Below are 22,546 nucleotides of genomic sequence, written 5' to 3' on the forward strand. Positions count from 1 at the left end.
GCAATAAGTTCCGCTTCCATGGTTGACCTCGTCAAAATGGTCTGTTTGCAAGACCTCCATGATATCGCATCACCTCCAAGGGTAAACACATACCCACTCGTGCCATAAAGCTCATCTGCATCAGAAATTTAGTTCGAATCACTATATCCCTATAGCACGGCGGGGTGCCTAAAATAGTGAATCCCATAGCTCATAGTGCCTATCAAGTAGCGCATAACCCTATCAAGTGCATGCCAATGATCAGAACCCGGGTTTGAGATGAACCTGCATAATTTGCTTACAGCAAAAGATATATCGGGCCTCGTTGCACTAGCTAAGTACATGAGTGAACCAATAATCTGTGAGTACCTCAATTGATCCTTAGCAATTTTCTTGTTCTTACGGAGTATCACACTGGGATCATAAGGTGTTGGAGATGGCTTGCTACCCATGTAACCGAAACGGCTCAAGACCTTCTCCACATAATGGGATTGTGACAAAGTAATCCCATTCTCATCCTTAATAAGCTTGATGTTGAGGATCACATCAGTTTCTCCCAGATCTTTCATATCAAAACTCTTTGACAAGAAAGATGTGACATCATTACTCACCTCAATGTTTGTGCCAAAAATCAGCATGTCATCCACATACAGGCATAACATAACTCATTGGCCCCCACCATGCTGATAGTACACACATCTATCAGTCTTGTTAATGACAAAGCCCGCAGAAGTCAAGGTTCTATCGAACTTCTCATGCCATTGCTTAGGTACTTGTTTAAGATCATACAAGGATTTTAACAACTTGCACACCTTGCCTTCTTGACCCTCAGGTACAAACTCATCTGGCTGATCCATGTAAATCTCCTCATCCAACTCTCCATTTAGGAAAGTTGTCTTAACGTCCATCTGATGTACGATAAGACCATATGAGGCAGCTAGAGAGAAAGTAGTGCTCGAATAGTGGTCAATCTAGCAATAGCAACGGGTGAGTAAGTGTCAAAGAAGTCTTCTCCTTCCTTTTGTGTGTAACCTTTAGCCACAGGCCGAGCCATGTACTTCTCAATACTACCATCAGGCCTAAGCTTCTTCTTGAACACCCACTTATAACCAATTAGTTTGCAACCATATGGTCATTCAGTTAATTCCCAGGTCCCATTGGATAGAATCGAGTCCATCTCATTATGAACAGCTCCTTTCCAATCATCAGCATCAGGAGATGCGTATGCCTCTGCAATAGACGTGGGAGTGTCATCCACAAGGTACACAGTGAAATCATTACCAAAGGATTTTGCAACCCTCTGTCTCTTACTCCTCCTAGGAGCTTCACTACCATCCTTCTCAAGGATTTTCTCATTCTCGACAGGTTGTTTAGAAAACTCAACAGGTGCATTAGGTTTAAGAGTTATCTCAGTACAAAATCTAAAAATGCTATATATATCTTGCATTGGAAATATATTCTCAAAAAAGGTTGCATCATGAGATTTCATAATAGTATCAACATGCGTATCAGGTAACTCAGATTAAACTACTAAAAATCTATAAGCAATGCTCCGCTGAGCATACCCTAGAAAGACGCAATCCACTGTCTTGAGTCCCAACTTGCGTTTCTTCAGAATAGGTACATTGACTTTCGCCAAACATCCCTATGTGTGCAAATAAGAAAGCGATGGTTTTCTCCCTATCTACATCTCATATGATGTTTGATCTTTATTCTGTTTGGAACTCTATTCAGGACATGACATGAAGTCAACAGAGCCTCCCCCCACCATGCCTTAGATAACCAAGTCAATCAGGGTGCGGTTTTTCCTCTCAGCAACCCCGTTTGATTCGGGTGAATAGAGAGGCATCCTCTCATGAATAACACCATGTTCTTCACAGAATTCATCAAATATTTTGGAAAAATACTCACCACCGCGATCAAATCTTAGACGTTTGATCTTTCTCTCTAGTTGATTTTCAAATTTGGCTTTATAGATTTTAAAGTAATCTAACTCTTCATCCTTAGTTTGCAACAAATAAACATAGCAAAATCTAGTCGCATTGTCAATCAACGTCATGAAATATTTCTTTCCACCTTTTGTCAACACACCATTCATCTTGCATATATCAAAATGTATGAGTTCTAGAGGTGCCAAATTTCTCTCCTCGACCGACTTATGAGGTTTTCGAGGTTGCTTCGATTGCACACAGTTATGACACTTAGAACCTTTGACAATGGTGAAATTCGGAATTAAACACATGCTGGAAAGCCGATACATTAAACCAAAATTAACATGACATAAACGAGAATACCAAACACTCGCATCATCATTAACGCCACCACAAATATGGTTCATTGATTTATTGCAAAATTCTGCAAGGGAAAAGCGGAACAAGCCTCCGCTATCATAGCCTTTACCCATGAATTGTCCATGCTTACACACTACTAATTTATTGGACTCTAAAACTACCTTAGAACCATCCCTACACAGAAGGGAGCCGCTCACGAGATTCCTGTTGTTGATAGAAGGGGCATAATGCACATTCTTCAGCTGCACGATCTTTTCTGAAGTAAACTTCAGATCTACCGTACCAACACCATGAACAGAAGCATGCGGCCCATTCCCCATTAGGACGGAAGAGCCCCGAGCGACCTAATAAAAAGAGTACATAGAGATGTCAGCACACTCATGAACACTAGCATCCGTATCAAGCCACCAACTAGCAGATTGAAATACTGAAAAAATAGTAGGTAAATTACCATAACCATCTTCAGTGTTGCTCGCGGTCACCGTGTTGACAGTCTTGGATCCAGATCCATTGCTAGCCTTTTCCTTGAGATCTGCACAATTTGAACAGTCCCTCGCGAAGTGTCCCCCATCACCGCACATGAAGCAGGCTCCTTTAGCGTTTGTAGTCTTCTTCTTCTTGAAGGTAGTAGCCTTGTTTGTAGTCTTCTTCTTCTTGAAGGTAGTAGCCTTGACAGGCTTGTTGGCAGCCTTCCCTTTGTTCTTGCTGTGTGGGTGGTTCTTCTACACCATGTTGGCGCTGGAGTGACCCTCACCTCCTTTTTCAGAAACATTCTTAGCCCGAGCCTTCTCCTCAACATCAAGAGATGCTATCAGGTTTTCAACTGATATTTCCTATCTCTTGTGCTTCAGAGCAGTGGCGAAGTTCCTCCATGAGGAGGGTAACTTTGCAATCATGCACCTAGCCACAAATTTGTCAGGTAAAGGACACTTCACGAGTTTGAGTTCCTTCACAAGTATTTGTATCTCATGAATCTGCTCTACCACATAATGGTTATTCACTATCCTGAAATCATGAAAGCTCTCCATGGTGTACAGTTCACTGCCCACTTTAGTCGCATCATACTTTGCAATCAATGCATCCCACAGCTCTTTAGCATCTGTTATGTGCATGTACACATCAACCAGACGATCAGCAAGGACACTGATAACGCAGCCCACGAAGAGATTGTTGGCATCCATAAACTTCTTCCTCTCCTCAGGAGAATGTTCATCTACTGGTATGCCAAGCATTGCTTCCCATGCATGCATTACAGTAAGCCAGAGACGGACCTTAACTTGCCATCTCTTAAAGTGCACACCAGAAAACTTTTCTAGCCTTACTGCATCAGCAAATCCAGTCATTGTAAAATCAACAGATTGCCTATAATAAGGTTTTTGGATTGTTGAGAATATAGGCAGATGCAATATTAAATTTCGTATAAAATAAATTAAGATGAAATAGAAACTAGCATGCATAAGTCTAACATAGTAGACAACATAAACAGCATAACCAGGAACTCAGGATACATGCTTAAGGAACAGATCAGATCACAGAACACATACTGAGCCTTGGCTGGAGGGTTGACGATGACGAACAGCTGCTGCTGGAGACGACGAAGGCGGTTGGCCCGTGAGGCGACGGAGTTGGGTGGAAGACGCGCTGTGGTGAAGATCTTGAGTAGTCGCGCAAAAGCGCTTCCCAAAAACCTTATTCGCCATCTCCCGGTGCAGGATCCCAAAGGTGTAGAGTTCCGGAGACCTGCTCTCCCATTCGCCGGTGCACGCCGACGCTTGGAATAGAGAAGACTACGGTGGCGGCGCATCAACGAGAAGAGGCAAAAACCCTAGATTTTGGTGTGTTTTTGGTGGAGACTGATGAGTCATATATATAATATATAGGGAAGTCAAACTGACCTCGGGATCTAAACCGATTAGGTTTAGGGTTTAGACTTCCATATCTCGCAGATTTAGAGACCAAGTCACCAAAAATTAAAACTGCAAAAGGAAGCTGCGCCCCCGCAAGGTGAGAGGCGGGATTTTGGCGGACCATTCACGCAGGTGCCCCGTGCCCGGCGAGGCGTGGCGTGCGCGCGCGTGTGGAGTTTCTCTTCCTCCTCCATCACATAGCTTGGAGGAGCGGAGACAAGCTCCATATTTATGTTGGTCATCCCACTCCTCCACTAGCGAGGTGGGACTAAATTTGAACCACTACCTCTTGCACACATAGGCCTTTGAGATTTGTTAGAATTTCTAAATTTGTTAATAGGCCAAGCCCACTAAAATTCCAGCATTTTCTGTGTTTGACAAAAAAAGAGGCGATTGTATTATTTTTATGGTCCAGTTTAATCCATATTTTAAAATATCTGATCAAATACATAAGCCAAGGCTGGATTTTGTCGCTTGCGTCGCTATAATTAATTTCTAGATTGATGGCTACATAGCTAGTTGTTTGTGGTCTAAAATATTTCATTCGTTTTTAAATATATGATGTCGTTAACTATATTTTAATTAACTATGTGTTAGTGACGGATGAATCGGGATACTAAATTTTAAGGCATTGCCATAGTTGTGACCGTGAACCAAAGGTGTGTCAAATGAAGTCAAACTTATCTAACACAAGTTTGATGCTATACCTTAGCCATGTCACCATCAAGGACGGGAGTTTGACGCATTTTGGATCGCAAGACAGCCTGCCAACCATTTCCCATGACGGCGTATGGGACCCGGCTACAAGCCTACAACATATGCGTGGGAGAGAATCAATCTTTTTTAGGGCTGATAAAAGCATAAGATGATAGGAGAAGACTTTTGGGGCGCGGCTTACTACCACCACTTATCCTAATGATATAGTGGGGCTCCAGAGCTCCAATGCAGAACCAACCAGCTGTTGCTGCTGAGCTAGTGCTGCATGTGGCCGATGCTTGAGTTCTCTCTATTCAGGTTCACCTTTTCTGAATCATGGTACTGCGCTTTTCATAGTTTTGTGTTGCGGCCATGCTAAGGCCCAAGAAAAACTTTGATTTGAAGAATCTTTGTTTGAAAACAGAAAGTATGTAATTATAGCTCTTACGATGGTCCAGATAAACCCGTATCTTTAAAACTTGACGCTTGAAACATTTAAAAATGAATTCGGGTTGGGAGAAACTCTTACTCCCTTTGTACTGCACACAAGCCTTAGACAGTGTATGAATCCTAGAGAGAGAAAAGCAAAATGACCACACCATTTCCCTTAAATACCTTATTAGTTCATGTAAAGGCAAGGGATTAGACCAGAAGAGGCATCGCAAATTTGAATCACAAGGCCAGTCCATTTTTGACATCTGAAAAAAGCATCCATGAAGCACAGGAAAGTTTTGGTGAGTGCTAGGCGTCTCAGATGTTTCCTCCACATTAGACTTCGTGCCTCGCCTTTTGAGAGAAATGAATCGGACAATCTTTTTTATCAAAACTAAAATCATTTCAAGATTTGCCGAATGTTCCACGTAGCACAAATCCAAACCCTTGTCAGAGGTGATCTGTTGCAAAATGATAGAAGTTGGCGGCAAGAACCTTGTGTATTAGTACTATCAATTTCAGGGCTAAGTGAGTGCTAGAACCATACAGCGTGAGCACAATTGGAAGAAAAGGAATTTATCAGTTTCGACTTTCGATTTAACCACATCTAGACTATCTAGGAGACACCTTAGGTTCTTAATTTCTCATATGGACTATTGGCGCAATGGCACATCAGCTACCCACGGGGGAAAATGGGCTCTGTTTGAAGAAATTCATCACCAGTAAAAATTTGTACTAGACGAGGACAATTGCACTCGAAAATTATTGGTGAAAAGAACTGCTGATAGTGACATCAGGAAGGTGAGCTGAAACATTCCAACTTTTCTGTGTCATCCACAAACAGGTAGTAACAAGAATGTCCTCGCAAAATAAAAGGGCAGAGAATTACAGTTGAAGATAAAGTGAAGCTATAGATCTGAGCAAGATTATTTCTGCACTGAGGCTACAGTAGCATCTGCAACTCAGACAGGACTGATCCACATATGTTAGTTCTGAGTCACAAAGCGGCATCTCTACTAGCACTTTTGCTGCTTGAAACCAAGCATGGGAACTACAAACCATGCCTTCCAAAATTGGAACTATAACAATGTGATTCACAAACTGCAACTTTTTGCACCTTCTGAAACCATGCAAATCCACAGGACAAAATCCTAAAAAACAACAAGCTGAAATCTGTCTCATTTCTTAAGTGCATTCATCCTGTCCCTCAGGTAATATAGCTTAGCTCTCCTGACTTTCTTCCTGTCCAAGATCTTGATTTCTTTGATGTTTGGCGAGTAGCTGAAGGAGAAAGAGAAGTTGCATCAAGAAAATAGTCTAAACAAAATAGTTCATAGCTCTTTAGGAGAAAGGCAGGTAGACATTCAAACAACAATACATAACGAAGGCAGGTTACCCTTCAAACTATGAAATGTAATAAAGCCGGACTGCCCTTCAAACAATGGAAAATGTAATTTAGTACAAGCACACGAGGAACTAGAATTATAACATATGCTGGCAAAGCTGCATGAGAATGTAATCTTTCACGTTTACCTTCAACTTATGCTTATTCTGAATATTACAAATTGAAGATCCTGTGAATAAATGAAGAAAAGGCATAGAAACTACTCCCTCTAGTCACAAACAACTGTCAGTTTGGGTTATGCGCATTCCATACGATTAAACATTCTGTGTCAATCTATGATTTCAAATGAACTTTTGAAAATAGTATGGCTCCATTTGTCTTCAAAAGTAGTTCAATGTATTTATCTATTACTATATTTGCATACATTTAATACTATTCATCAATGGCCCAGATGACCTACAGCAAGTACTACTTATATCATTCTTCCAATTTATTTATTTCTGCAGTAACCGTAGAGCGAAGAAAGATGATGCTATGAAGTCAGAACAATTGAGATTTGAACACAACTGGATGGCTTGTTTATGAAACTACAGACTCCATTAGTAATAGGATAAAACATAATATTGAACAAGCAGTTGTATCCATCATTCTACAAGTTGGCCAAAGGAATAAGTATGTGCCTATTGCTCTTTGCTAGACAATCATTCACTTACGAGACATTAACTAAGTGTGTATCATAGTATGGTTCAGAACATAGTATTCACGGATTCAAAACAAATGGAAGGACTACAATTAAGCTATTTCCTTTTATGTTCGTTTTATTCTCATCAGTGAATGAGAAACTATGAAGGAACATTATGAAGTCAGCAAATACCAGCAAGACACCTGCCTGACTAACTGAGTACAGTTTTCCCAGTTTTGCAAACATCCAGATATCTCTCGCGTGAAGGAATTACACACATTTGTTTCACTGGCCTTAATTTGTCAGGGTATGTAACAAAATTGTGAAGTTAAGTACAAACAAAGCATAAGAAGTCCCCTTTCCACCATCATAACAGATAGGGTGAAACGGCCCACTAAAAACATGGCATTTAGTGTTTGTTGAATGATTGTCAGATCTGAATGACCAAGTAGTTAATTCTGGCAGCACAAGGATATTACAGAATGAGGAAGCACATCAATCTCAGCCCTCAGCATGATGAGTTCCAAAACGAAGCAGCATAAAACTAAAACGGAGAGAAGCATCATAGAATTAAAATGGAGTAGAGGATCGCGTGTGTGGTTTCACTTACAGTGGAAAGACAGACTCAACTCCAATACCAGCTACTAATCTACGCAGTCTGAAAGTTGTATTGATCCCAGCATTACGCCTTCCTATCACAATCCCTTTCAATGTAGACTCTCGCCGTTTGTTCTCAGGAACTTGCTGTTTAATGCACAGGATCAGTACCACAAACATGCCTAAATAGCACTAAAGCAGGAATGCACATTGCTATACCAATCTCATTTGAATGATACATCCAGGTTGTACATCAGGAATCTCCCTCTCAGAGCGGACCTTTTCAACTGCCTCTTTGTTCAAGATCTGCAAAGTCAAAAAAATAACAAATACTAATAAGATAGATTTATGTTTTTGTGGTAACATTACTGTCACCGGATATTATATAGTTCCTGCAAGTAACACTAAGCTTGCATTCATACTGGGAGCTTACATTCATAATGTGCCTGGCAGTCTTGTCGAGCCTCTTGAACTTGATCCTTGGGGGGTGCGCCACAGCAGGAGAGCTGGAAACCTCATCGTCCGAAGCAACCTCAGCATTTCCCACCGCCGAGAAACCCCTCACTGGGAGAGCTCTTGCGCAGAAACCAGAGGCGGCAGGAACACCACCACAGGGAATGATCTGACTCTGCACACAGACAAATTGAACCCATATAAAGGATGCAGACAAATTAAAATAACAGGGACAGAGGGGAATCCCCACAGCGCGTATCTCTAATCAGAATCCTACCCCGATTGGACAACTGAATCCATAAGGCCTGAGGTATTGGATGGCCAAGGATGACTGGGTAGCCATCTGCTGTGTGGCTACAGGAGCAGCAAATTCAAGGAGCCTCGCAGCAGCTAAACGGCTTCCGGCTTGGCAGACATTCCGGAGCAAAGATTGCATCCTGAGGCCTGTACCTTGATTAGAAATTGCACAGTAAACTGAGATCAGATCAAGCAGTTAGATTGCATTCCTGCAGGAAGGGCAGGAATGGACGAGTATCACATAAACCCTAGAAAAACCTTGGTCGAAATTTCTGAAAAATAAACCGAATAATAAGCACACCGCAACGCAACACACAAAATCCGCAACAAACTCGAAGGGATGGAGGGTTTGAATTTGAGGGCTCACGGCACGGAACAGATTACGGAAGAGAAGAAACATCTACATCAATCAAGCCAGGGCATCATCACCAGCTGACGCGGTCAGTCAAAGTCCGCTCATGCGACACCCGCGGAGAGAGGTGGAGGAAGACAACAACAAGAGGCTGAAGGATGGCCTGGGTGGCGGCGCGCTCAGCGCGGCGGCGGAGGCGGAGAGGGGAGGAGGGCTGGGGGAGGAATCACTGATAATGTGGTACGTCGTGTGACAACGACTCGGTTGGGTAACCCAATAGGCAACACGAGCCACGGCCCACAGCAGGGAGCCAGCCTAAAGAACAACAACGCTGTTGGACTTGCCCATCTAAAAAAAAGGCAAAAATGTTGAAATACTTCCTTCGTCCGCAGCTACAAGGGATTCTGGGATTTTGTAAGGCAGTTCAAGCCAGATAAAAAAAGATATAGTTAGCATGTATACCCTTTTATTAAAGCATGTTAAATAATTTTGATCGTGAAGTCACGAGAATAAATGGTAAGTCACGTAAGTGATTAATGGGATTTGGTAGAGAATTATCATCGAGGGTGTTGTTTTGTATGGAGAGTTAATGTGTATAATTATAGTCCATTATATATGTGGACAAAATCTGAATCACATAATTTCTTGGGCCCGTTTGGATCCCTGGAATTGAAAATCTTTCCATGAAACATATTCTAGCAATTTGATTCAATAGGAAATAAATTTCTAGAATATGATTCAATTCAATTTTTCTGTTTGGATAAAAATAGAAACATTTTCCTCGAATTGAATTCCAAATGTTGTTTGGTTGTGTTGAAATATAGAATTTATTCCTGGACATGCAATCTCTCTCTCCCTCTCTCACACACACCCTTCTCACAATTTACTCTCTCTTTTTGGATAAAAATAGAAACATTTTCCTCGAATTGAATTCCAAATATTGTTTGGTTGTGTCAAAATATAGAATTTGTTCCTGGACATGCAATCCCTCCCTCTCTCCCTCCCTCTCTCCACTCTCTAACATACATGACCTTCTCTCTCATCTCTCTTACAATAACCTCTCTCTAGGTAGCAGATACATGTGTTTCTCTCTACACTGTCATGTGGGGACGGCATTACCAGCGCCGGTCCCGCGCCCAGGTGCAGCATCCACCGGCACCGCCGAGTGGTTAGGCAAGATTAGGATAAAGACTTGATTGGTTTGCATGGTAAGCTAGAATTAGGGCTAAGTGCCTATATAATAGATGTAATCGGGACTCCTTTGGGATTAAGAAAGAATTACCCGTCTCTTATCTCCCTCTTTCTCCTCTTAATCTCACCCCCTTCACCATTGGGCCGACGGGCAAAACCCCCGCCGCCTCTACCAGCCGAGGCTACGAACTACGGAGCCGAGGCCCTACTGTCTTGGGCGCCGACGCCCTTAACATACACACTCCAGCAAGCACCTCTCTCTCTCTCTAGACATTGAAGCAAGCACTTTTCTCTGCTCTCTATCTATTTCTCTCCACACATATACAGAATGACAACATCATAACAAAAAAAAATTATACACCTGAAAATCTACCACCATGAGTTAGAAATTGATGTTGCAACCTTAATATAGTTGGCACAGTCCTAAATAATTTTCAGTTAACTAGCATGAAACAACTATCAATGCCAGCATGAGTTAAAAGACAATGTTACCAAGTGCAGGCAGTTGGTTCTTATTGCAGATTAATGTTTGTATTTGCCTCTGCTAAATTTTCAGTAAGAATCATAGAACATTTTCTACAGTTAAGAAGATACAAGCTGCAGTATCAAACTATCAATGCCAGTATTCAGTAGTATACAGATAGTCAAGTGCAGACTGCAAACTCACCAGTTCAAGGCTCCAAGCTGGCCTGAAGATGACTGTTCTGAACTTGGACTCGGTAATAAGAAGATACAAGCTGAATCTTCACTGGCCTGACCAAGAGAAATACAAGAGATATCATATATGCTATTAAAGTGGCTGTTACTCTTATGTGTTAAAAGCAATGTTCTAAATCTCTGGCTATAGCTGCCGCTATAGCCGGATTTAGCTGTTTGGAAGCAGCATAGCTAGGAGAATAGACTTTTAACGCTAAGATTTGAAATGCGCTAATAGCTGAGCTTAGCTGGAGATTTCCGCTAAATGGGCCATGAAATAGCGGCCGTTAAAGAAGCCTGCGCACTGAAAATCTGAAATTTGGGTGCGGCCCAAATTTTCCCCGGCCCAAAAGTATTCGGTTAGCCTAACTGGCTAACCCTAGCGTGCTTTCCCCATCTGTTACCTCTCTCCTATCTCTTGTGCGTCCCATGGCGGCGGTGGCGGTGGATCTGGTTCCCTGAACCAGCCAGCAGCGCCCACGCCGAGCTCGCCGGTGCCCGCGCGCAGCACGCACACCTCCTCAGCTCCTCGCCCTCCTCTGCATCGAGGTCGCCACTGCGTTGGTGCCGGCCGCCTGCTACGTCGCCGTCGACGACTCCTCCTTGCAGCTCGCTGCTGCCGGCCGCCTGCTACGCCGCCGCCTGCAACGATGTCTCAGGCCGGCCAAGAGCAGGCAACACCAACAGGCATGTTTCTCCTCCTCTTCCTGGCATATTCAATTCCTGAAGTATAGAACTACAGATTCGTAGCTTTTGGTTTACACTTTACATATGTGTGGGTACTCAGTCCTTAGTTTCAGTCCTCGTAGAATCTGATAATGCAGTAGATGAGTGGTGGTATTTGGGTTCCAGAAATGAACAAGATGAAGCCTTTCCATCTCGTATTTGCCGAGTCATTTCCAACTGTCAAACGTGTATGTGTTTTGTGTGGTAATTCTAGAACAAACAGCAGCAGTTCTTTAAGATAAACGCTAACAGTTGCAGTTCTGCACATCTGAAACATATATTGCACATTCTGAACAATCTACTATGTGGACATTGCCTATAAAGCTCTGAATCTGAACTGGGTACTTATGATATTGGATAAGAAATTAAGCATCTAGAAGACTTGTACAGAGAACATATCCTCATTTTTTCACTTTGCAATTAGTGAATTATATTGACATTGACATAAAAATAAACATGACTGAAATATTGTATTTTGTGGATGTACAGGGAACCCATCAAGTGCAACCTCTGCCTCAGTGACAAATTCAGCAAAATCACAAGTTGTTATTAACTCCGATGACCCTGCATGGGCACATTATTATTGCCCAGATGCATCCAAGAAGCATTGGTTGAAGTGCATGTACTGTGATAAGCTTTGCACTGCCGGGATTACAAGAATTAAGTATCATCTTGCTGGCATTAAAGGATTCAATGTTAAAAAGTGTTTACAAGTTCCAACTTCAGTGAAGGAAGAGATGTTTGCTTTGTTCACAAAGAAGGTAGAAGAAAAGGATCAGAAAGCCAAAGAAAAGCAAAGGGACAAAGATGAAGTTGATATAGATATCTTGGAAGATGAAAGCAATGGTGAAGAAGATTTTGATCAGGGAAATGAAGTTCTCGTACTGAAGTCAAAGCCAAGCAAAGCTGCTAGTAGCTCCAGATCGGTGGCAGGTGGTGGCCCTATTGAGAAGTACTGCAAGCCTCCTTCCATAGAGGAGTCTGTTCAAATGAACCTCAACAATAAGGTTCAAACAAAATTGACAACTCAGAAAAGAGAAGAGAGAAGGGATAGAGCTTGTGAGTACATATGCCAGTTTTTCTATGAAGCTAGCATTCCACACCACACTGTTACCCTACCTAGCTTTGCCCATATGCTTGAGGCCATTGGACAGTTTGGCAGAGGTTTGAGAGGGCCTAGCCCTTATGAGATGGGTGGACCTTTCTTACGGAAAAGGAAGCAAAAGGTGCTAGATGGTTTTAAGAACCATAAGGAATCATGGGAGCTCAGTGGATGTACAATTATGACAGATGCATGGACACATAGAAAGGGAAGGGGTGTGATGAATTTAGTTGTGCATAGTGCTCATGGGGTTTGCTTCTTGGATTCAGTGGACTGCTCAGGTGAGAAGAAAGATGGAAAATATATATTTGAGCTTGTGGATAGATACATAGAAGATATTGGAGAGAAAAATATTGTTCAAGTAGTGACTGATAATGCTAGTGTCAATACAACAGCAGCAAGCTTATTGACAGCAAAGAGGCCCTCAATATTTTGGAATGGATGTGCTGCTCATTGCCTAGATCTCATGCTAGAGGATATTGGAAAGCTTGGATCAGTTGAGAAAACTATTGCTAGTGCAAGACAAGTGACTGTGTTCTTGTATGCTCACACAAGGGTGTTGGATTTGATGAGACAATATCTTAAGAAAGATTTGGTTCGCTCTGGGGTTACTCGCTTTGCCACTGCTTATTTGAATCTAAAAAGCTTGCTAGACAACAAGAAGGAATTGACAAGGTTGTTTAGATCAGACCAACTCAATGAGATGGGTTACCTGAAGAAGGCCAAGGGAAAGAAAGCCAACAAAGTGGTCAGATCTGAAAGCTTTTGGAAAATGTTGATATTGCTGTTAATTTCTTTGAACTAATAGCTAATGTGCTGAGAAGAATGGACAGTGATATCCCGGCAATGGGCTTCTTCCATGGATTAATGGTTGAGGCAAAGAAAAAAATTTCTGAGAGGTTTGATAATGATGAGAGTCGCTTCAAAGTTGTTTGGGATATCATCGATAAAAGGTGGGACAACAAGCTCAAGACTCCACTACATTTGGTTGGTTACTATTTGAATCCTTACTTCTGTTACCCCAAGAAGTCAGAGATTGAGCATGATGGATCCTTTAGAGCTGGTGTGATTGAATGCATTACAAAGCTGGTTGAGAATGAAGAAACTCAGGACAATATAATTGAAGAGCTCAACGCATACCAGGATCAGCAAGGGACATTTGGACATGAGATTGCCGTAAGGCAAAGGAGAAACAAGAATTTTAATCCAGGTGAATCTAATATGAGTATATGTCATGATGAATATGAGTTATTTGTTGCCAGCTATGTGTAACTCTTATTAACTTTTTTCAGCAAAGTGGTGGCTAAACCATGGCACAAGCACACCAAATCTAAGGAAGTTGGCATCAAGAATTCTGAATTTGACCTGCAGTTCATCAGCCTGTTTTTGAACAGGTACTTATCAGCTTATTTATAGATACTTTATTCTAAACTTTCTTGATCATAGTTAGTATAAAAGCAATCAGCTTTAAGTGTGCCTTAAACCTTTGTTCTGTACAGCTAGATAAATACATCTATGACATGTTTCACTGAAACCTTTGCAAATACATGTACAGTTAGATAAATACATCTAGATGTTTCAGTCATAAATTGTTTTCAATCAATAAACACTTTTGTTATTCTAATATCAGCAAGCTTAGCTCTCCAATTGCCATCCCTGTGTATCAGTATCACATAAGTGTTAAAAAATCTGCAGCCTTTGCTCTCCAATGCTGTCATTACAATTTGCAAATTTTCTACTTTCAACCTATAGGTTCATACAAAGAAGCACAATAGATTACATCATGATAGGATGAGAGATCTTGTTTTTGTGAAGTTCAACTCCAAACTAAGGAACAAGAGGGAGAGCAAAGGCAAAGATCCTTTGGAGAGGGAATTAGATGATGCTGTGGGTGATAATGAAAATGAATTCATTACTGGTATTGTGCAAGATGGACCATCGCAAGTAGATTCAACACATCTTGTGCCATCGCAAGTAGAATCAACACCACAAGCATAAGTACAGGAAAAAAGGAAGAGAAATGTGTGCCCTAAGCAGAAGAGGAAACTTAGGAGCCTCCAATCTTTGCTGCGTGATGCTCCGGATGAGCAGTCCTCATCTAACTCCGAAGATGGTGATGGAGACATTCTAATAGAATCCTCTGAATCTGGAAAGTCTCCTTGTGCCACTGGTAGTGATGACTGATGAGTAGACATTAAGAATTGTATCAGCTGTATTATACTATTTTTTAATCTGTGAATTGTACTATTTTTTAATCTGTAAAGTACTAAAGTTGTGATCTTGAAACTTGATATTTAGTTTTGTATGAACTTAAACCTGTATGGCAAGGCTGCATAATTGATTAGCTTATCATTTATATTAAAATTTTTACTCTATTCTATAGATGTAGCTGTTCAAAAACTGAACCGCTAAAGCCCTTACCCGGAGAGTTAGAACATTGGTTAAAAGCAGGTCTACTAAGTTGCACTGGTCCAGCCAGCGTGTTACACGCGGTGCTTGCCGTCAAATAAGAATCGCAGCCAACCTAAACTACAATTGTGACTAAGGGCCAGTTTGGCAGAGCTCCCAAAGCTGATTCTCTGCTGAATCCAGCAAGAGCTCTGCCAAACAGTTTTTCAGAGAGAAGTGATTCTCTGTTGATTCTGTGGAGTGATTCTCTAAAACGAACTAAGAGGCTGGGAGCTGAAAAAAGTAGCTTCTCCTGATTCTATGAAGTGATTCTCCATCCTGATTTTAAAAGTTTATGCTAGAAAATCAAAGAGAATCACCTTCAGCCACAGAATCACTTCTATCAGAGAATCAGCTCCCACAGAGAATCAGGATGAGTTGGAGCTCTACCAAACTGGCCCTAAAAAAAATACAGAGTGATCCATCCTGATCATTCCGTTCCTCAACACGCAAACAAGAATTGCAGCCGAGCAGGCTGGACAAAGACTGATTGAGGTTGCCATCAACTCTGCTTACAGCCAAAGTAAACACTAGCACCCTTGTCCTGTCTAAGGATGGCAACGGGGCGGGGCGGGGGCCGCTCCCCCGCCCGCTCCCCGAACTCTGATCCCCGCCCCGGCCCCGAAACACCAATCGGGGGAGAAACATGCCCCGTCCCCGACCCCGTCGGGTCCCCGAACCCCGACGGGTCCCCGTGGCGATCAAACCACCCAGCAAATGAATCGCAAAATAGAAATCCAAAACAATTAAATCAGAAGTAAAGAGACATAGATTGAAGCACGAGTCGCATACATCGTCACAGATCGAGCACAAATACGCAAGACCAAAGCTAACAGATGGAGCACAAGGCCACAAGCTAACAGATCAAGCGCACAGCTCACTACTAATACATGGCCAGCGTATGGGGCGGGTGAAGATTTGCAAGGCGATTTGGAGAATAGCAGCGACCGATCGTGGATCTTCCGCCGGCCAGCACGGAGCAGACAGTGGCGTCAGCAGCTTGCCTTCTTCACTGGCGCAGCGAAACTTCCGGCGTCCGGCCGACCGGCCCTCGAGTCACGTCCCGCTCGATGCGTCTCGCACTCGTGTGGGTGGCTGCCGCTGCTCGCCTGCAGCTGCGGCTGCGGGAGCCAGGGAAGGGAATATGTGTGTTAGGGTTTGGGAGCTGTTATTTATACGCTAGGGATTTGGTATTGAGCTGCTGGGCCGTGCATTTTTAATGGGCCACGAGAATTGCGGGTCCCCGTGGTGCCTCCGCGGGGAAATCCTTCTCCCCCTCCCCGCCCCGTTACTGTTTCGGGCCCCCGTCCCGGTGGGGCCGTCTATACATCGCTTGCTGCGATGTCGGGGGGATTCAATCGCAGAAGGGCGGACGGCGGGGGCACGCGCTCGTGGAAGCTACCGGGGCCATACTGGAGGCCCATTAAGTCGTTGGCAAAGCTGAACGCCGATTAAACATTTGTAATTGTTTCAAAAGGTTCTGAGATATTTCGAAATGATTTCAGAATAAATAAAAATGTTCCGAATTTTCAAACAATTAAGAATCAAAACGATTTCGGATTGAATTGGAACATTTTACAATGTTCCAAATATTAATGTTCCTAAAAACAATGAAAAAATTCTGAGCCTTCCGAATTGTTCAAAAAATTGTTTCAAAATAATTATAAAAATTTCTGAATGTTCCAAATGTTTCAAACATTTCAGAATGTTGGAAATATTTTTTTATTTGAAACTGTTAGGCAGAAAGAAAGGAATAATAGCAGGAGGAGAAAAAAGAAAGAAAGAAGCCAACGGTGTCTAAATGGGCCTCCACAACAACAGAACAAGAGAAAGGAGGCGTGCCTCAACTTCTAGCCTTGTGCGACACGATGCTGCGCAGCAGCTCGCGCGACAAATAGAATTCCCCCGCCCTGTTTGCCCCATGGGAGAATTTTGCACCCCGTCACCACCCCGTCGGGTCGGGTTCCCATGGGAATACGCCCCCACCGGGAAAATTGCCACCTTGAGTCCTGTCCGAACCACCCTTACCCTTAGGAAATGAACCCTGAACTCTATGGCCAAAAGCTCCATACTTCTCCGGGTGGCAAGAAAACAAAGACATTATGTTCCTTCTTCACTCAACCTTGCTTCGGGATTTAGAGGAGCACACTGGTTGTTTTTTACTATCTTAGTAGAGCTGCATCATATAATATCTCAGGAAAAATTAATTGCTCAATTGAACATTCACCGCACCAGCAAAATAAATAATATAGTCTAGACGAAAATAACTACACACGAAAATAAACAATATAATTTGTTCAGTTTAAAACTAACCCACAGAACAGTGAAGATCGTTTGGATCGAATAGAAGGCAACACAAGTGTAACACCCTAATGTAATTTTCCTAAATTTTAATAAATTTATTTTGGCTTAAATAAAATTTCTAAGGTTTTCCTTAAATTACCTTACTTTTAAATTAATTTTATGCCACAAGTAATTAAAAATTTATTTTAGGAACAACATGTTCGTGCATTCATGCTGGTGCATATGTTTTATTGGAATAAGTGCACAGGGTTTGAATTCAAAAGTTCCTTTGAAATCCAAATAGATTTGAGTTTCAAAAGGAGTAGAAAAGTTAAAGAGAAGGAAATAAAAGAGCAAAGTCAGATCGCAGCCCAGGCAGCCCGGCCTGCTCCCTTTCTCCCCTTGGGCTGGCCCTCCCTCGCGCGGGTCCATTCTCCCCCTCTCTCTTTTCTCTCGCGCTCAGCCGGCCCGGCCCACGTGCGCTCGCCTCTCCCCGCTCTCCCCCTCTCCTGGGCCGAGCGCTTGCCCCGCTCAAAGCCAACAGAGCGCCTCCTCTCTCCTTTTCCCTCTCTGCCAACCACGGCCCGCACGTCAGTTCTTTCCTCTTCCTCCTCACGCTGCTCTCTGCTCCGCTGACCGCCTGCCCGGCCGCGCCTCTGCACCCTGGGGCCGCTCCTCTGCCCCACACCCGAGCCCGCACCCCGGCCGGCGCCCGAGCCCCCCCCCCTTCTTTCTAGAAGTTCCGCCACCCGAGCCAATATCGCGCGGGGCCGTTGTGCGTGATCCGCTTCCTCCGCATGCCATGGTCACCGCCGTGATTTCCTCGCCAGCCCGGGCACGCACGCCCAGCTCCCGCTCCGGCCCTTAATTGGCCCCCGCACACGCCTCTGAACCCCAGCCCACCGAAGCGCCGCGAACCCTAGCCGCCGCCGCCGCGCATTGAAGCTCAGCGGAGCCGCCTCTGTTCCGCGGTGGTCCGGCAGCTTCGCCCCGCCTCCGGCCAATTCCAGCCCCGGTGAGCATCCCATCGTCCCCAGGATCTTTTTGCGTTAGTTGCTGTGGTCCCTAGCTCCCCGCAATGACCGGACCGCCGCTCACCAGTGACCGCCACCGTGCCGAACCGCAGGCCGCCGTGGCGAGCCCCCTACACTGTCGGGCGTGCCCTGTTTCCGGCTTGCTTAGCACCGTGCACGCACTCAGTACCTGTTCGCAAACGCTTCGAGCCCGAGCAGCCCGAATGCGTGCGCACCGGCTAGCGTCGCCGCACCAACCCGCCTCCGCCGCCGAGCGTGCCGTCTCAGCCGCTGTAGACCCGTGCCAACCTCCCAGATGTATTACGCACGCCGCGAGCTTCCTCCAGGGCCTGATCTCGTCCAAAATGGGGCCCGGACGGCCGAGATCGGCCATCTCCGGCGAGCTGCCGCCACGGGAGTGGTCTCCGGCGAGCAATCGCCGCCGCCCGGACCCCCGACCCCCATTCCCTTTGATCCATACCGCTAGATCCCGATCCAACGGTCCTGATTAGAACATACCGGTTCAGCCTGGTCGTTTTGCTAAAGAGTCCCTGGACTCTCCTAGAATCAACCCGCAGTCCTATGCCATTCAGAAGTATTTGCAGATTAGTCCAGTTTTTAGTGTTTAGACCCCTGGTTTCTTTAGAAATTGAACCCGCCGTCCATCCCCGGTGTTTTTACGGGTTAGACCCCAGATCTAGCCTTTAATTACGTTTAGGTCCCCGGTTTTCGCCCAGAACCCCTTAGAACCCCTTGTTTTCTTACAGAAAGGTCCCTGGACCCTGTTTTAGCTCTAGATTTCGCGTCTTAGCTCCGTTTTAGGTGGTTTTCACGCTCACACGATCGTTATAATGCGTAGAACAGTTCTATCATAGTTTTGTGTGCTGTTTTTATGTAATGGTGTACTGTTTCTTATCTTTTGTCTTTGTTTGCATGTATGTGTATGTGCTGGACCATGTTTTGGGTGTTGCGATCGTGAGTAGACACTGAGCCTTTGGACGAGTACCAGGAGCCCCTTTCTGCAGAGCAGTTTGAGCAGCAGCAGGAGACCTTCGAGGAAGGCAAGTATAACATGAGCATCCTATCACTTTTAAATACAATTTCATACTGCATTTTAATTCTGTATGGCTATAAGGACATCCTAAACACTGCCGTTGCCGGTCCCAAGCCCGCGATGAGAAAATGTGGAGGGTTGTGTTAGGTTTGGCGAACCAGCGTAAAAAATCAGCCACTCTAATGGAAATGAAACCCATAAGAAATTCGTTGGGGCGTAACCCTCTTAGCGACGCGCTACATCGGAACCCGGGTGTGGTGTTAAATGGGCAAGGGCCGGGTCGTCATCCCCTTAGGGGCGCGTCGTATCGTGATCCGGGTACGATGATAAGTGAGCAAGGGTCGGGTCGTCGCAGCCTCTGTGGCGCGCTACATCTGCGCCCGGGTGTAGTGAAAAATGAGCAAGGGTCTTCGCATTTCTCTCGACGGGTGCGAAGGGTAAGAAAGCTAGCCGAGCCAACTAGGATTCGTCTAAGTAGTTGGAACGTAGGGTCTCTAACAGGTAAGTTAAGAGAGCTAGTCGATGTAGCAATTAGGAGGCGTGTAAATATTCTATGCGTGCAGGAGACTAAATGGAAGGGTCAGAAGGCGAAGGAATTGGAGGGTTCTGGCTTCAAGCTTTGGTACACGGGGACAACCTCGGGTAGGAATGGTGTAGGCATCTTGATCGATAAGAGTCTTAAGGATGGAGTTGTAGATGTTAGGAGGCAAGGCGACCGGATTATCCTAGTGCGGTTGGTTATTGGAGATTTGGCTCTGAATGTGATCAGTGCCTATGCCCCTCAGGTAGGTCTTAGTGAGAGCTCCAAGAGTCAGTTCTGGGAAGATCTTGATAGCATGGTTAGTACCGTGCCTATCAGTGAGAAGCTCTTCATAGGAGGAGACCTCAATGGCCATGTGGGTGCGACTAATGTAGGATATGAGCGAGTACACGGGGGTTTCGGGTATGGTAGTAGGAACGAGGGGGGGGAGGATGTTTTGAATTTTGCGTTGGCCTACGACCTGCTGTTAGCGAATACCCTCTTTAGAAAGAGGGAGTCCCATCTAGTGACCTTCCATAGTGGACAATACTCGAGCCAAATCGATTTTATCCTTGCTAGGAGAGAGGATAGACGTGCCTGCTTAGATTGTAAGGTGATACCTGGGGAGTGTGTTGTCCCCCAACACAAGCTTGTGGTGGCGGATTTTCGTTTTCGGGTATGTGCCCACCGGGACAAACGTGCCAAGATTGCGAGAACGAAGTGGTGGAAGCTTAGAGGGGAAGAGGCTCAGGCGTTTAAGGAGAGGATGCTAGGCGAGGGGCCTTGGGAAGAAGTAGCAGATGTAGATGATATGTGGCTAAAGATGGCGATATGTGTTCGGAAGGTGGCCTCAGAAGTGTTTGGTGTGAGTAGGGGAGGCAAGCAGGAAGTGAAAGAGACTTGGTGGTGGAATGACGAGGTGCAAAGGGCTATTAAGGAGAAGAAGGAGTGTTTCAAACGCCTTCACCTCGACAAGAGCGCAACCAACATCGAGGGATATAGATTAGCGAAAAGGTCTGCAAAGCGAGCTGTAAGTGTAGCGAAAGGTCAGGCTTTTGATGATCTGTATCAACGGCTAGGTACGAAGGAAGGAGAGAAGGACATTTATAGGATAGCTAGGACCCGCGAGAGGAAGACAAGGGACATAAACCAAATCAAATGCATCAAGGATGGGACAGATCGACTTCTGGTGAAGGATGAGGAGATCAAGGACAGATGGCGAGAATACTTCGACAAGTTGTTTAATGGGGAAAATGAGGGTCCTACCTTCGAGTTGGATGACTCATTTGATGATACCAACAGACGCTTTGTGAGGAGGATTCAGGAGGCAGAGATCGGGGAGGCTTTGAAGAGAATGAAGGGAGGTAAAGCGATGGGTCCCGATGGCATCCCCATTGAGGTGTGGAGATGCCTGGGCGAGAGGGCGGTAGTATGGTTAACTAAGCTTTTTAACCTAATTTTCCAGTCAAACAAGATGCCGGAGGAATGGAGGAGAAGTATATTAGTACCGATCTTCAAGAATAAGGGAGATGTTCAAAGTTGTACTAACTACCGGGGGATTAAGCTGATGAGCCATACGATGAAACTTTGGGAGAGGGTTATCGAGCATCGCCTAAGAGGATTGACAAGGGTGACCCAAAACCAGTTTGGGTTCATGCCTGGGAGGTCAACCATGGAGGCGATTTTCTTAGTACGACAGTTGATGGAGAGATATAGAGAGGAGAAGAAGGACTTACACATGGTCTTTATTGACCTAGAGAAGGCGTATGATAAAGTACCGAGAGACGTCATGTGGTGGGCCTTGGAAAAACACAAAGTTCCAACTAAGTATATTACCCTCATCAAGGATATGTACAAGGATGCGATGACTTGTGTTCGAACATGTGATGGCGATACCAGTGACTTTCCAATTAAAATTGGACTACATCAGGGGTCAGCATTGAGCCCTTATCTATTTGCTTTGGTGATGGATGAGGTCACAAGGGACATACAGGGTGATATCTCTTGGTGTATGCTCTTTGCTGATGATGTGGTGCTAGTTGATGAGAGTAGGGTAGGGGTTAATATGAAGTTAGAGCTGTGGAGACACACGTTAGAGTCGAGGGGGTTCAGACTGAGTAGGACCAAGACCGAGTATATGATGTGCGACTTTAGCCCGACTAGGCATGAGGATGGGGACGTTAGCCTCGAAGGTCAAGTGGTGGCCAAGAAGGATACTTTCCGGTATCTAGGATCAATGCTTCAGAAAGATGGGGACATTGATGAAGATGTTAGACATAGAATTTCAGCCGGGTGGTTGAAGTGGCGGCAGGCTTCGGGCGTCCTCTGTGACAAGAAGGTGCCACAGAGGCTAAAAGGTAAGTTCTATAGGACGGCGATTCGCCCAGCGATGCTATACGGTGCTGAATGTTGGCCTACAAAAAGGCGACATGTTCAGCAACTGAGTGTAGCAGAGATGCGTATGCTGCGTTGGTTCTGCGGG

General features: G+C 44.5%; 2 protein-coding genes across 7 annotated transcripts; one reads left to right on the forward strand and one right to left on the reverse strand.

Moving 5' to 3' along the window:
• Positions 1–6,107: 6,107 nt before the first annotated feature.
• On the reverse strand, positions 6,108–16,341 carry LOC112881570 (50S ribosomal protein L19, chloroplastic-like). Of its 6 annotated transcripts, none has more exons than XM_025946321.1 (7): positions 15,987–16,341; positions 10,890–10,970; positions 8,660–8,826; positions 8,363–8,557; positions 8,149–8,235; positions 7,943–8,076; positions 6,108–6,586 (listed from the first exon to the last, which is right to left on the reverse strand). In XM_025946321.1, exons 3-7 carry the CDS (start codon positions 8,816–8,818, stop codon positions 6,484–6,486), a joined length of 678 nt encoding a protein of 225 aa, XP_025802106.1. In that variant the 5' UTR covers positions 8,819–8,826; positions 10,890–10,970; positions 15,987–16,341; the 3' UTR covers positions 6,108–6,483. The 6 variants fall into 6 exon arrangements, with proteins under 6 accessions (XP_025802106.1, XP_025802105.1, XP_025802104.1 ...); XM_025946320.1 differs by having other exon boundaries at positions 8,660–8,832; XM_025946319.1 differs by having other exon boundaries at positions 10,890–10,975.
• LOC112880916 lies at positions 9,138–13,551 on the forward strand. Its single transcript, XM_025945643.1, has 3 exons — positions 9,138–9,271; positions 12,134–12,186; positions 12,371–13,551. Exons 1-3 carry the CDS (start codon positions 9,138–9,140, stop codon positions 13,549–13,551), a joined length of 1,368 nt encoding a protein of 455 aa, XP_025801428.1.
• Positions 16,342–22,546: the final 6,205 nt, after the last annotated feature.

The sequence above is a fragment of the Panicum hallii genome, chromosome 2, assembly GCF_002211085.1.
Source record: "Panicum hallii strain FIL2 chromosome 2, PHallii_v3.1, whole genome shotgun sequence".
In the NCBI taxonomy this organism is placed as follows: domain Eukaryota; kingdom Viridiplantae; phylum Streptophyta; class Magnoliopsida; order Poales; family Poaceae; genus Panicum; species Panicum hallii.